The 14,816-nt window shown below is 41.7% G+C and overlaps 1 protein-coding gene across 2 annotated transcripts in view; it reads right to left on the bottom strand.

Moving 5' to 3' along the window:
* MCF2L (MCF.2 cell line derived transforming sequence like) overlaps window positions 1–14,810 on the bottom strand; it is a 157,654-nt gene extending 142,844 nt beyond the window's left edge. For both annotated transcript variants that reach the window (XM_014527886.2, XM_014527887.2), the window contains exon 1: window positions 12,744–14,810. In XM_014527886.2, the coding sequence (XP_014383372.1) occupies window positions 12,744–12,894 (151 nt within the window). In that variant the 5' untranslated portion in view covers window positions 12,895–14,810. The remainder of the gene's footprint in view (window positions 1–12,743) is intronic.
* Window positions 14,811–14,816: the final 6 nt, after the last annotated feature.

Genomic DNA, 14,816 nt, shown 5'->3' with positions numbered 1-14,816 from the left:
GGAATGCACTAGAAAAATTTTAACAGGGAGCTCGCACAAAACACTGCTTTCCCAGATAAGGTTTGATTGTGCTCACATAAGGAGAGAGAGGGACTGGTGCATAACTGAAATAAAGCAGCAATCTAACATAGCAATGCCCCGCCCCCCAAAAAATTATGTTGCCAATGTTTATAGCCCTTTGCTCCTGAATCATGTGCTGTGTAAGTTATTAATATTAATTTAAGGAGGTATAAAATTAAACTTGTGTAATCTGAAGTTGGGAGTGCAGTAAGTAGCACTGTAGATAGAGTACTAGACTGATTGTCCTGTGTAATGTTAGTAGAAAACATGTTTTCAGGGGTGTCTCTGATGGATAAGACTTAAAACCAAGCACTTGATCATTTGTTATTTTTGAAGATTCCCTGGCACTGCTCATGGGAGCTGGAGTTTTAACTCCCGTCTCCTAGCCAAATTAGGCTTAGATCCACAAGGAAAGAGCATACAAGGCAGCAAGACTATGTAGGCTAGTGGTTAGGACATTTACCTGGGAGCAGGGAGTCCTGAGTTCTGTTTCCCACTGTCAGGACTATCTATGCCTTAAACCAGGGGTGCTCAACCCCTGGCTTGTGAACCAGTGCCATGTCATCCAGCCCACAGGACTCTCCATGGATCTTACGCAGTCACAAGGGCTGTGGCTCTGTGCACTAGATCAGGTACACAGGGTGACAGGGGCCCAATCCTGGTGTGCAGGGCCCCTGGAGCCTGATCCTGGCTGGGCAGAGGCAGTGCAAGGCTTGATCTGGACCACAGAGCCAAACCTGTGAGCACCATTGCATTAAACTGTCATTGGATAAAGTACAGAGACAGCTGTGGGAGCAGAGATCAGGATTATGTTAGTCACGGCTGAAAGAAATTTGAATTCTTTTCTGCACTATGCCCCAGCTTCAGCAAGAAGGAAGAAAATGCCCCCACCCAGCCCAGCCTCTACCCTGGTGCTTAAGACACCCTCCTTGGTGGTGGGTAATACATTTGAATCCTTTTCAAGCTGAGAAAAGCAATTAACTCTGGTCCCCCACTTTCTGTTGTAATAACTAGATGATTATAAAATGTGCACACCCTCATCGTTTCCCCTTGCTCTATGGCTTTGGATGAAAGTCACTCTTTCTGTTCTTTGGTGCTGAACTTAATCCTGTTGATGTATGTTAGGCATACTCAGAGCACAAATACCAAATTGTGCCCCTGCAGGGGACTCAAGCAAGGACATATACTTTCAGGAACCCAAATTGGCTTAGCAATCATAGAAACAACAAGTTGCTCAACTGTTTTAAGGTGGTGGCCAGGATAGGTAGTGGGGTGAGTGACAGTGGTCTTCAGTTCCTGGGTTCTGGAGCTGTGCCAATGCTGCCTTCGGCAGCCACACTGACAAGCAGGGAAGCTCAAAGAACTTACCATGGATGTGGGGCATAGCTAAAGAGGGATGTAGCAGCACCTGTCCCACACCCCACACACCTCTGCCTGGATTCACCCCATGGATCTAAGCAAACTCTACTAGCAAAAACATGAGCACCTAAGGACTTTTAGAGGTTTAAGGGGGCCAAGTGGGGTTTGGAGGATTGCGCTCTTGGACTTAGATACTTAACATCTGCTTAAGTCCTTTTGTGTATCATGGTCTTAGTGACGTAGACTAGGTGTGTCGAAGATAAGGGCCGCAGGCCAGATCCAGCCTGCAAAGCCAAATCATCCAGCCCCCAGTGCTGACCCTGGCCCATGCTGGATCTACCCTGTGCCCAAGGTCTGGAACATGTGCCACACGTTGTGCTTTCCCAGGGCCAGTCCAAGTCCCAAGATCCAGCACCTGTGGTACTCACTTTAGCTGGTCTGGGATGCAAGCTCCACTCTGGCCGGTCTGGGACATGTGCTGCACACAGCTCCTGCTCCAGGGCTGGCCACAGCAGGCTCTGGATGTTGCATGCAGGGGAAAGTATCTGTGGGTCTCCCACCATATGCCAGATCCAGGACCTGCTCTGCCCAGTCTGGGACTATGCGACATGTAGTGCCTGCTCCAGCTGGTCCAAGACCTGTGCTACACACAGATCCAGGCTGTGGTGGGGGAGGTAGGTCCATGGGCCAGATCTGGCCCATGATCTAGTTCCTGTCTAATAATGATACAAGTAAATCTTTTTTTCAATTTGACCCCATAACCCTTATAATTCAAGTTACAAAAGAAGAAAGGCAACCTCCATGAAGCTATTTGTAAGATAAAATGTGCTGTTTCACTGCTTGAGTTAAAAGAAGATGACTAGATCTATATTCTGCTCCTCTGATAGCTTCTCTGCCACAGGGCATTCTGTTGCGTCTCTGAATTGTCTCATCTGTGAAGCATGACAAGATTTTATAGCAAGAGACATATTTCATTTAGTTGAACTAAATACATTTTGAGGAAATAAATCAGTATTCTTTATCATTATTCAGCACATGCCTCTGAAGTGCTTCAAATGTCTGATTCGATTCAAGCAGCAAATCATTTTATAGGCAAAACTGTGTGCAAAAATTTGATGGTTTTACTTATATCATGGAGTTCGTATTTTCAGGCTTTAAAGAATGACCTATTCTTATTACATATGAAAAACATTAAAAGCTCCAAAGTGTAATTTTTTCATCACTCAAAAAACAACAACTTGTCAAAAACTATATCTAAAAGAATATTTAAAGTTAAATTCATATAAAAATCTCAGAAGTACTACCATTACAATTTTATCTAGGAGAAGAAAAGCATAATACATTCTCATAGCTGGAAGTTCAACCTAGACGCTCAAAGAAGATGCAGTCCCTGGCAGCACTGCTATCATCCCTCTGCTGTGTCCCTACTTACCATTATTTACCACTGGATCCTACAGAGGTTGTAAGTACATCAGCTAAATGTGGCAACTTAAAGTGAAAACACCTATTTGTTTTATATCATTATTAAAGCTGAGATTCTAGAGGCTAATTTTCCAGTTGCAGAATTGCAGACAACTTGAGGCTTTAACAAAAATTTAAGAACAATGACATATTTACAATTTTCATCTTGAAACAAGATGAAAATGAAAGACCCATCCAGCTCCTCACTCCTACTCTGTGTAAAGACCGGGAAGCTAATGGGTTCACACTGTGCCCAAAGAGCCAATGCACTTTGTTGGACCATCAGCTGACAAACATCCCAGGCCTCTGACAAACAAAACCTTCAATTCCTATTTATTCCTACTGAATGTACCTCATCTACTACAGAGATTCAGGGATGATATCTTAGACATCCACAATCCAAACCTGTCACCAGGGTCGCAATCACAAATCACAGTCAGTCAATCAGTAGTCTCACACATTTTTTAAAACAAATTATATTCTTGACTACCCTGAGTTTCCCAGAATATATGGAAATGTGAAATAAATAAATCAAAATCCACAAATCTCAAATACTCAATACATAAATACTCAGATTTTTTGCTAAAAGTTCTACAAAATTTCTTGGTAAAAGAAAACTATAACAATTCATAGTTTACAATCCAACTGCCTGTTCTAGCTAATTCACACTGGGATCCAAATCCTGCTCAAAGTTATGAGAGACAAATCCAAACCTGATTGAAAAATAAGGCTAAGCCAAGTGTCACTGACACTGATAACGTTCCATCTCAAACAATCTCACCTTTACATGTGGAGGAGGGAGAGGAGGAAGGACAAGAACATTTTGAAGAGCCCTATATGAAAGTCCTCTTAGCATATAAAAAGTAACCCCCAAAACACACTTTAACCTCTCACTAAAAGGAAATAATTAATTTGCTCAAAAGCAATAACATGTTCTGATTCATGCAGGCAAGTTAACCTAACCTTGCGGTCAATTGTATTAAAGATTGGGTTTTAAAAATAAAATATCAACAGATTTTTGCCTATTGATTTTAGGAAAGCATCAACCAACATGACTAATGACGTAGCAAAACCAAAAATCAGATTGAAAAATATAAATTGGGTATAATATCATACAAAAAACTATCCAAAACAATCTTTTAAGGGGGTTGAAAAAAGGTCTCTGAATAAGAAACAAACCCATTAAGGTTGTGTGAATCTTCAACAAACATTTTGGAAAAGAAACAGAAGTATTCCATGGAAATATAAGGGATGGTCTTGTAGAATTTTTTTGGTCCAGTTTGAATAAGGATGAAGTAGAAGTCTCATACGAAAATTTGCTATCTTCAGCCTAGTTTCCCTAACCAAGTTATGTGAACTGAACCTCATAACCTTTGGAAGTTTGTCTAATGTATTTCATAAACATCTGGGGTTTTGTTATCAGTAATTTTGGTAAGAGGAAGTAGTCATGAACCACCACACAATGCATTGCTGTACAGTAAGAAAAGACTTTCAACTAATATAAAAGATTGCAAGCAACATGTTAAAACAACACTGTAGATAAGGAACCTCAATAATACTATATTCCTGGTCTGGGAACAAGTCTACCCAGATAGTAAATAATGGTTTTGCATATTGTTGACACATTCTCTATAAGAAAAAAAAATGCTATAAAACACTTTAAACAAAATTTCCAGGTTCATCTTTGATACAGGTTTATATTTTTCAGCAGCTAAGAAAGTACAAAAAGATAACTACCTATTACATTATTCATCTAGATACTGTCTATTAACATAATTTATTAGGTGAAAATTTAAAAAGTATAGTTATGGAAAGGATTAATCAAATAAAAAGTCTCCATTTTCATAGTTTCATAGTTTCTAGGGTCGGAAGGGACCTGAGCAGATCATCTAGTCCGACCCCCTGCCATGGCAGGAAAGAGTACTGGGGGCAAACGACCCCGGCAAGATGGTCATCTAACCTCCTCTTAAAAACCCCCAGGGTGGGCGCCTGCACCACCTCACTTGGAAGCTGGTTCCAGACCCTAGCCGCCCTGACCGTGAAGTAGCGCCTCCTGATGTCCAACTTGAACCTTCCCTCCGCCAGCTTGTGACCGTTATTCCTGGTCACTCCTGGCGGCGCTCGGGGGAACAGGGACTCCCGCAGTGCCTGTTGATCCCCCCTGACTAGTTTATAGCAGGCCACAAGATTCCCCCCTCAGCCTTCTCTTCTGGAGGCTGAACAGGTTCAGGTCCCGTAACCTTTCCTCATAGGACCTGCCCTGCTGTCCCTTGATCATGCGAGTGGCCCTCCTCTGGACCCTCTCGATGCTGTCCACATCCCTCGTAAAGTGCGGCTCCCAGAACTGGACGCAGTACTCCAGCTGCGGCCTGACCAGTGCCGCATAGAGGGGGAGGATCACCTCCTTGGTCCTGCTTGAAATGCATCTGTGGATGCACGACAAGGTACAGTTGGCCTTCCTAGCCGCCTCCCCACACTGCCGAGCCATGTTCATCTTGGAGTCAATAATGACTCCAAGATCCTTTTCCACCTCCGTGCTGACAAGAGGGGAGTTCCCCAGCCTGTAGGTATGGTGCCGGTTGTTCCTCCCCAGGTGCATCACCTTGCACTTGTCTGCGTTGAACCCCATCCTGTTCTCCTCCGCCCATCCTTGTAACCTGTCAAGGTCCGACTGTAGCCTGTTGCTCCCTTCTATTGTGCCCACATCCCCCCACATCTTGGTGTCATCAGCAAATTTGAACAGGGTGCTTTGCACCCCCTCATCCGAATCACTGATGAAGATGTTGAACAGGGCGGGCCCGAGGACCGAGTCCTGCGGGAACCCACTGCCCACGTCCTTCCAGGCCGAGAAGGACCCATCCACTACCACCCTCTGGGTGCGGCTCTCTAGCCAGTTGGCGACCCATTGGACTGTGTGGGTGTCTGCGCCACAGTCCCCCAGTTTCCTAATGAGAACGGGGTGAGAGACAGTGTCGAAAGCCTTCCGGAAGTCCAGGAAGGCTATATCCACTGCTACCCCTGCATCCAATGATTTAGTGACCTGATCGTAGAAGGCCACCAGGTTGGTCTGACATGACCTGCCGCTGATGAACCCGCTGATGAACACATTTTCGAATGTCAAAAGTTGCAGTTATTAGTTTATGGTACATTTCTTTTGGAGAAAGGATTTTCAATGCATACAATTAACAGCATATTTTCAAAATGTTTATTGTCAAAACTTATATATATATATAAAATACAGATACTGCCACAAATAGGTTTTAGCTCTCTCAAATTTCAACATTAGACTATAAAGGAAATGCACACTAGCAGTAGCAACTCATGTAGCTTTTTTAGGTGAGAAACCGAGATGACAGTTATGTAGAGTTTTCTATTAAACTACTATTGGAACGCTTCAGTGAAAAGTAACATCAGACCTAGAACCCCATTCAGTTTGTTGGAGGGATTGTCATCAGGCTGGATTAAAATAGCAGCCTGAGAGGCTAGTATCTCAATACTGAAGCCATAAAGAAAGTCAGGCAATATCTTTTCAGTTTCACACAGTAAGCAGCAGAAACTGCTTTTACTATATTTCTTGCATATACATACATTTCTCACATACAATGCACACTCCAATTTCCAGAAGCTGCATTTTGGGGAGAAGGTACATGTTGTATGCAGGAAAATATGATATATATTTTGTAAGTAGAATTACTTTATATAGAAGCTATGTGCCAAGCTGTAGCATTTAAATTTATTTTTATAATTTAAAGACAATATCAGCCCCTGTTATGAACTCTTGGACTATTTAGCCCCCACTGTGAAAATTAATGGAACAGCATGACTGCTGTTATAAAGGAGGCTTTATTTATGAGCTAAAATAAAATTGTACATAATAATTGTCAAGATATTAACACAGCTTCTAAAAGTTCTGCCATTTTTCCATAATTTTGTGTAATGCATCGCATCCTCGTTGTTTGCCTACAAACCACTAACTGTTCTGAGATGCTTTGTAAATTTCCCAAACTGGAGTCTCCCTGGCATTTAAGAAAAAGAGAACAGAGAATATGACTCATATTTTAACAAGTTTGTCAGTACTGGAATAATGTTCAGTCAAAGCTGATCATCTGTAAAAATGGTGTTAATATCTCAAAATGTAAGCAACTGGGAAACAAAAATAGACACTTGCAAAAGAAAGACAGAATTCTTTCACACATTACAGTTTCTTATTTCTGCTTTTAAGCTATTTTCTTATATACTTTCTTATAAAGATTACCAGTGAATTGTTCATTGTATGCAATAGCAAACACAGAAATCCATTGTTCATTTATCCATTTTAGATATTTCTTTTGTTTGTCACAACGTGTGTCCAACAGTGTCTTTTCAATGCTTCAAAAAGACTAAAAGTTGTTTTCCTCATTTCTGTGAATATTTTACCAATTACAAAATTTTAAATGTTGAAAGTGACATCTACACTGAGACACCAGGAAAAAAAAAATAATTATAGAAATAAAGCTTGATCCCTCCAGTATCACAAATCAAAACAGTATAGTCTCCAGAAGGTAAAAACTGAGTAAATTAGTAGCACTCATATAAGCTGTTGGATTGGCAATTCTAGGCAATGTTTTCTGGGTGCTGCAGAAAACATGCAGTTAATGTGACTGAATATGCTTCAGCTCAATTTGAGCCAGAGTAAACTAATCCCGACGTCACCATCTACACATGCATTTAAGTGCAGTACTTTGCTGCGGTGTGGGGGCCTTTGCATGTGCCACAAAATTGGCCTTAAAGCAGCTTAAATGTCCTTTTGCAGCGCTTTAATGGTCTTGCTATTTATACGTTTGGCCATGTATTCCACTTTAATAGCGTTGCTGTTTGCACACTCGGCGGTGTATTCCACTTTAAATGACTTTGGTATGTAGCAGGATAAAACACCTATGAGGTGTTTTAGTTTGCTACCTAACAAAGTGCAACGGTGCACAGCTGAAAGCTGACGTGCTTGGGGCTTGGTGGGCCCCATGCAGCTCAGGGGCTGTAAGACCTGGTGGCAGCCTGTGAAGGCAGGCTCTACTGAAGAAAAAAAAAAAGCAGTGAGCCTGATCTTTTTTTTCCCCCTCCCCAGAGCCTGCCTGCCTAAGCTGTGCAGGGGCCCGGTGCTTCCCTCTGTGGCTGCGGTGCCCCCAGGACTGCCTAGGCTGGATGCCAGTGGGCGGGTGCCACATGGGGGTTCCCCACACAGCTCAGGGACCACTCAGCCCACTGGCAGCTTGCCCCCTCCCTTGCTGCCAGAGGCATGTAAGGACTGGACCCCCACCCCTGTGTACATGCCACAGGGGTTTAGTTGGTTTAATTCTCCCTTAATTGAAATGGTGTTTCTAAAAATCTACTGTTTCAATTTAGGGAGAACTAAACTGAAGTAAATCCCTGTGGTGTGTACAAGCAGCCTAGGATAGTACCGGTGTCTGACAGGACTATCCTACACCAAAGTAAATGACTCTACTGCATGCTAATTGCATTGCATGTATAGATGGTGACACTTTACTGTACATTAAATTAGTTTAATGCACAGTAAAGCGCACATGTAGACTTGCCCTCTGTTTATCAGAGAACAAGCACTAAACAGGTTGCAGTTCTCTAACCATTTCTGTATTATTCTATGAATGCTGATTTGGGGCAAGAGAATAAATAGGACTTTGTGGCTTTTGAAATATCGATCTCCTATTTGACTGTATCAAGGAATGCAAATTCTGGTATTAGTTCTGTGATATGCCCACTGTCAGACTAAAAACTGGACTGAGATCAGAGAACCTTTTCCCCTAAGAATATAATAACTATTGAATGGCAATAACTTTTTGTTGCTACTGGTGATCTAGAGATGAGAAAAAAAACCCATTAAACTCCATTATCAATGTAATCACTTTGCACCTGTGAGCCCAAGGACTACAGTTGTGAACCACTGCCTCCTCAAAGTCATGTCACTGCACTTGAAATGAGGCAGTCATTGCAACACTGTAAATTGCACTGAGGTCTATGCTACTTTGGTTACGCTGCTAGGGGCACTCCAGATAGCAAGTGTAAAGCTATATACTAAGAGTCAGTTTTGTGCCATATTTAACTGAAATGTAGTATTGATCAACTTTCTGCTTAACTGTAAACAATATTAGAAAGAGGTTAAAAGGTTATTAAGTTAAGCCCTCAAAAGCAAGAAATGGAAGAGTTATGGTTGCCTACACAATATTTCTATCACTTGTGCTTCTGATTTCTAACTACTTCCATCCATTCCTATCCCCTATTTATGTATACACCCATCCATGCACCCACCCAGAGAGCATAGACAGTTTATCAAACATCACATTATTAAATACTGATTCGGAAATATGCTCAGGTAAGAACATACCACTTTCTCCCATGGGTGTTAGAAAGCAGAAGGATCCATAACAGGGGTATGTCCCCATATCCCGTTTGGGCTCTGTGTTTTGTATCAGCCTCTGTCTTATAGGTCTGAGAAATGAGAAAACCTTCAGCTTGGGAGGAGGAGCCTCCTTCTCACAAAATATGCCCAGGTATCTCTGCCTTGTTTGCTGCAAAAATTTGGGAATGGAGGAAGGGTCTCAGACTGCTTTGTTCTGGTACTTACCTCTGCAATTGCTCTTTGCTTTTCCAGGCTTTACTGTTCCTCATAAGGCTCTAAACAGCAACAGCACAAATGATCCAGTCTTTATGAAATGAAATTGTTAGAAACCTATTTTTGTTTTTTTAACTAAAAAACTTAGGTCCTAAAATATTTTTTGAGTATATGCCCAGGAAAAATCTTTGCTGTCGCTTGGAGTATGGATTTTTGTAACTCTGATCAGTACCATAAGCTATTTAGACACCTCAAGCAATATACATTTGGTAAATTGATATATTTTCAAGAACTAAAGCATGAACTATAAAATCTACAGGAAAGACAGTTCAAAGATGCATTTTGTGGCTTACATGAAACAAGAGGCTAAATTCAAAATTCTTCCTAGAATACATGCACAAGTCACATATGTCACATACCCTTTTTAGAGGGGTTGTACATATACTTATAAAAGATTGAGACTTATATAGTTATACGATATAGTTAAGTTGGCAGTTAACTTACCCTGGGCCACAGAATCTAACCAAGAACACCACTCTGAGAAAAAATAAAAACTCCTCATTTCTGCTACAGAAATGTGTACGCGAGTCGTCATGACAGAATCTCACAGGAAACCTTCACCTTTTCCCTTCCTGTGCTCAGACCATACTACTCTTGATACATGAATTGCTTTCTTAGCAATTGAACTTTGTTCCTGAAAAGCAACAGGTGGGACAAAAATGACTTTACAAATAAGCTTTCTCCAATAACTTCACTGCTTGTAATTATATCTTCAAATAACATTCTATGTACATATTAGGTGTACCCAGCTTGGAACACACTGTAACTTGACAGTCGTCTCAGGCCCTGAAGTACGATGCAATGCCCTGAAGCACAGCCCTACTGTCTGTGTCTGGCAGCAGGGCCAGCACCTGCTTCTTGCTGCTGTTCACCCCCAGCAGTCTGTCCTGTGTTTTCAGGTCCCGTGGGTCATTGCCTCTGCCACATGGCTCCCAGTCCCTGGCCTTGCCTCTGTGCTGAGTGCTGCTGTCCAGGGCCAACTACACAGAGACAGCCATGCAGGGGCCCAGACAGCCAGCACAGGATGCACCACCAGCATGTCCTCCCTGTCGAGGCCTGGAGCCCCCCGGTGTACACGCCCGAGCATTTCACCCAGGGCCCCAGCTGGAGCCAGGAGGAGATTGGAAACCTTGTGCTGCTCTGAGGGGGATGCAGAGGTGCAGAAGCAGCTCACGGAAGGTGGGCCCTGTCAGGTGGTATGCAGGAGCAAGGGCACTCCTGGTAGGTACAACAGTGCTGCATTAAGATCAAGGCCTTGTGGGCACGGTGGGTGGCCATGACCAACTACAATCGTTGGTCCAGTCATGCCCACAAGACCATGCCCTTTATGCAAGAGCTGACCAGGGTTTTGGCACCCTTGGACCCAGGCCACAACCCTGCAGCGGTCACCAGCAGAGGCAGCCTGCCCAAGCCCCCACCCTACCCCACCCCACCTCACCCCACCCTGACCCTCCGGTTAAACAATCACTGGAGGAGGGACCCTGGGGTGTTCAGCACCCTGCCCCTCCCACCTCCTTGGCTGTTGCATCCCCTAGCAGCTCAGGGAGCCCTGCCCAACAGCTCCTCCCCGACTTTTCTGCCTTCTGTTTTCCAACCATTTCCTTTTTCTTTGAGAACCTCTCTTTTTTACTTTGTATTGTCATCACTATAGTGTTTCCCTTTGTCTTTTTCCCCCCCGCTTTCTTCCCCCCCCCTTACCTTTTGTTTTTTCTAATTTCTACCTATTTATATTTTCACTGACATCCTGTCACACTTTCTATATCCCTCATTTCTGTTTTCCTGATCTCCTACGAATTCCTTTTTTACTGACAGTTTCTTTCTACCTTGTATTTTATCACTGCTGTCTCCCTTTGGCCTTTTTCTCCCTGCCTGCTTCCCCCTTGCTTACTTGTTTTACCTTTTGTCTTTCTAATTTCTACCTATTTACATTTTCACTGACATCCTGTTTCACTTTTAGCTTCTCTCATTCCTTGGAGTCTTAGACCAGCAGAGACTCCTTATGTCTGAAGAAGGGTGACTGCGCCCAAAAGCTTGCCTAAAACTTTTTTTCCCAGCTACTCAGTTGGTCTAATAAAAGATATCACTCAAAGAACCTTGCCTGCCTATGTCCTTAGACCAATACAGCTACAACCAAAAACCCTGTCAAAACAAATAATTTTAAAGAAAAATAAAATCAAAATACATTTTTAATAAACATCCATATATTGTATATATCATTTACATTAGCAACATTTAGCCTACCATTGCTACTATACATGAATATACATATTTGAGTGTATATACAAATGTGCATGCACATACAATTCCTTTCTCTATATATATACAAAAGTAAGTTATATGATCAAATAAATGTATGTAAATCTTAAAATTTGCTGTGTCCCATATAATTTTTATAGAACCCTAGTGATTCCATGAGTACAGTAAAACAGATGCATTTCTTCCAATTTAGGTCGTCCTTTTATACCAGATTTTCTAGGTGGTTTTATTTATATTTCCTTGACTGAACCAATCATTGAAGGTCTCTAGAAGAAGAGGACTATAAGCAAGCCTGTCATAAGCCTACAGAACCCCAGAATCTCTGGGTATCCACTGTATAACACACCTGAGACTGCAGAAAGGGAAATCACATGTATGGGTTCCAGTATATTTTTTATGTACCTGTAGGTCTCATAAGGGGTTTACTACTTCCAGTAAATACTGACAAATGAAAAAGAGGGAAAACACTATTCAAGAACAGTATATAGTACACAACTCTCCCCAAAATTCCAGATTCAAGAACACCTGTTGGATTTTGATGTGTATATAATAAAAAGAAATGTTAATTCCTACCACCACTACAGCAGTCATTATACTGGCTATAAACATTACATCATTTATTGCTCTTAAAGACATAACAAAAAGTAAAAATACCTGTTATATTCAGTGATTTAGACACGTTTTTTATCAGCACGATTGAATGACTAGCCGATGTCTCAAACCAAATTTGTTTTCAGAGTCCTTCCAGAATAGAATCATTTTTTTTCATAAGTGTGACTTTCACTTTTGAATTCATATTTTTCAAATATAATTTACAAGAAAATTGCAAAAATACTATTTACATGTAACCATAATTTGGATCCAAGTGCTTTGAATGTAATGATTAATGAAATGACAGCTGCAAAACACCCTCCCCCCCCTTCCAAAAATGAAGTCACCTCACCAGACCATGCTGGACTTGGGTTATTTCGAGAGCGTCTCTTTGGAATGGAACGAAGTACTATGGATGAGACATTGTGAAGGATTTGGCTGAATCTTGTTAGGATCCTGGAATGACCTTCTTGTCCTTCCCTTAAAAGTCCGTGTAGAGACATGGATGTATTTCTTAATCTTCCCCCAAAAAATTATTCACCGAAAAAAAAAAGTTAGTGCTCTTCAGAATTGCACTCTTAAATCACATTGAAAAGATGCTCCTTTTTAATGCCAACTGCAGAACAAAATTTCTCCTGGAATACTCCCAATCCTGGGGATATTCAAGTACTATCAAGAAGGGATGGAAAAAGTAATAGAAGTTTGAAGAAATGGAAACAGGTGCAGGTCATTTATTTGTACTGTTTGTGCTTTTCCTCAGGAATCAAGCTGCATTCTTACAATAGAGAAGATTAATAAACTCCTGCAATTCTGCCCTATTGCCAGAAAATGCCAAGATAATTTCTAGCTGAAGCTACAAGATTCTTTCCACTCCAAAAATGTTTCACACCTTAGCTATGAAAATATAACATCTTGATTATGCATACATTCTCTGTTTTCTTATCTTCATAAAAAAGGTTTCTCACTTAAGTAGGTCAGATTAGCAGAAAAATCCTTCAGAAAAAAACCCCTGTTAAACAACACCTATTTTTTTAAAACAACCTTATGCACTTTTCACCAAAGTCAAATAGCCACATCCACTGAGACAGTTCATTTCCACAGCATTCACTATCCCACAGCTTTAGAATTGTTCATACAAGTAACTTGTCCCACTATATATTCAGATGCTTCTCATTCATGTGCAGAGATGTTCTGTAGTTGCAAGGTGGTATTTTAGGCTTTCACTGCAGAAGGGCACTTCAAGGTCCTCTTCATAAGTTTACAAATCAGCATTCATCCAGGCAGAAGTCTAATGTTGACACTCAGTGCACTTCCTATTCCTGCATCTCCCCCCTCCTCTACTCCCCTGAGGCCAGCACTGTGCTGATGCCAGCAAATGAGATGGAAATATCAATGCCAATACCAGGTTATCAACTAGGAACAGTTTTTCACTAATTGACTTTAATTGAAATTTCCATTTTCCCCTCCACCCTGAAAACTGCACAGAACAGAGCTAAGCCCTTCAAAGATAAAGTGAGTTCCCAGAAGATGCAAGCAGAAATATTTTAAAAGAAAACTCCCAGGAAGATTCACGTTTAATAAACAAAGAACAATAGGAAGGAAGGGAGGGGAAATGGATCCCCGCTTTCTTAAAACATACCAGGAAATTCTGCACTGTCTGCTCCCCCTGTCTCTTTCAATGCAGGAGAAAGAGGAAATTGATAATGCTGCTTTACTTGGCAGTGAATATTTTCCACCAAATATATTTAACTATGTCCTGTATGGTAACAAATCTACCACAGCTTCAACACATATTGTTACAAAAATTAAACTGAAGAATATTATTCTGTGATGTGGCCTATCAATATTTAACTCTACTACATGCTACTACTAACAGACCAACAGAAGTATTGTTTAGCAATAATGAAGCTCTTCAATCTAGAAGAAAGTATATTTATTAAAAATTGAGATTTAGGCCACAGTAGAACTTCCTAGACCTGGCAGGGGATGCCATACATATTGGCTATGCTTTTTCACCTAAAGTTGTTTTTTGAATCATTAATTCCTGCTAATACTTTGGCAACAGCATAACAAGGTGCAACACCAGCCACCGGTGGGTGTCCCAGGGCTGGTCTAAATGTAAGCCCACCCACTTGCTTCAGGGTAAACTGCCTCCGTACCTTTCCTGCCACGCCTTGATGATAACAACTGGAAGATGTCAATAAGGCAGGAGGCTGCCCATTTACCTGCCTTGATGCCAAGGGCCCATATACATGACTCCGACCTCCCCTTTACCATGTCCCATGCCTTGCAGATGGCATCTATGTTCCTCCAGTGCCTCACACTGGGACCCAAGCTCCAATCTCACATGGAACTCTCACTCCCCACTGGACCTCATAGTCCCAGTGCCTTCACACTGGGCTCTCCTTCTGTTCATCTCTCTGGA

The sequence above is a fragment of the Alligator sinensis genome, unplaced genomic scaffold, assembly GCF_000455745.1.
Source record: "Alligator sinensis unplaced genomic scaffold, ASM45574v1 scaffold288_1, whole genome shotgun sequence".
Taxonomy (NCBI): domain Eukaryota; kingdom Metazoa; phylum Chordata; order Crocodylia; family Alligatoridae; genus Alligator; species Alligator sinensis.
Note: the sequence above shows the minus strand (reverse complement) of the source record. Positions and strands in the feature narration are given on the sequence as shown.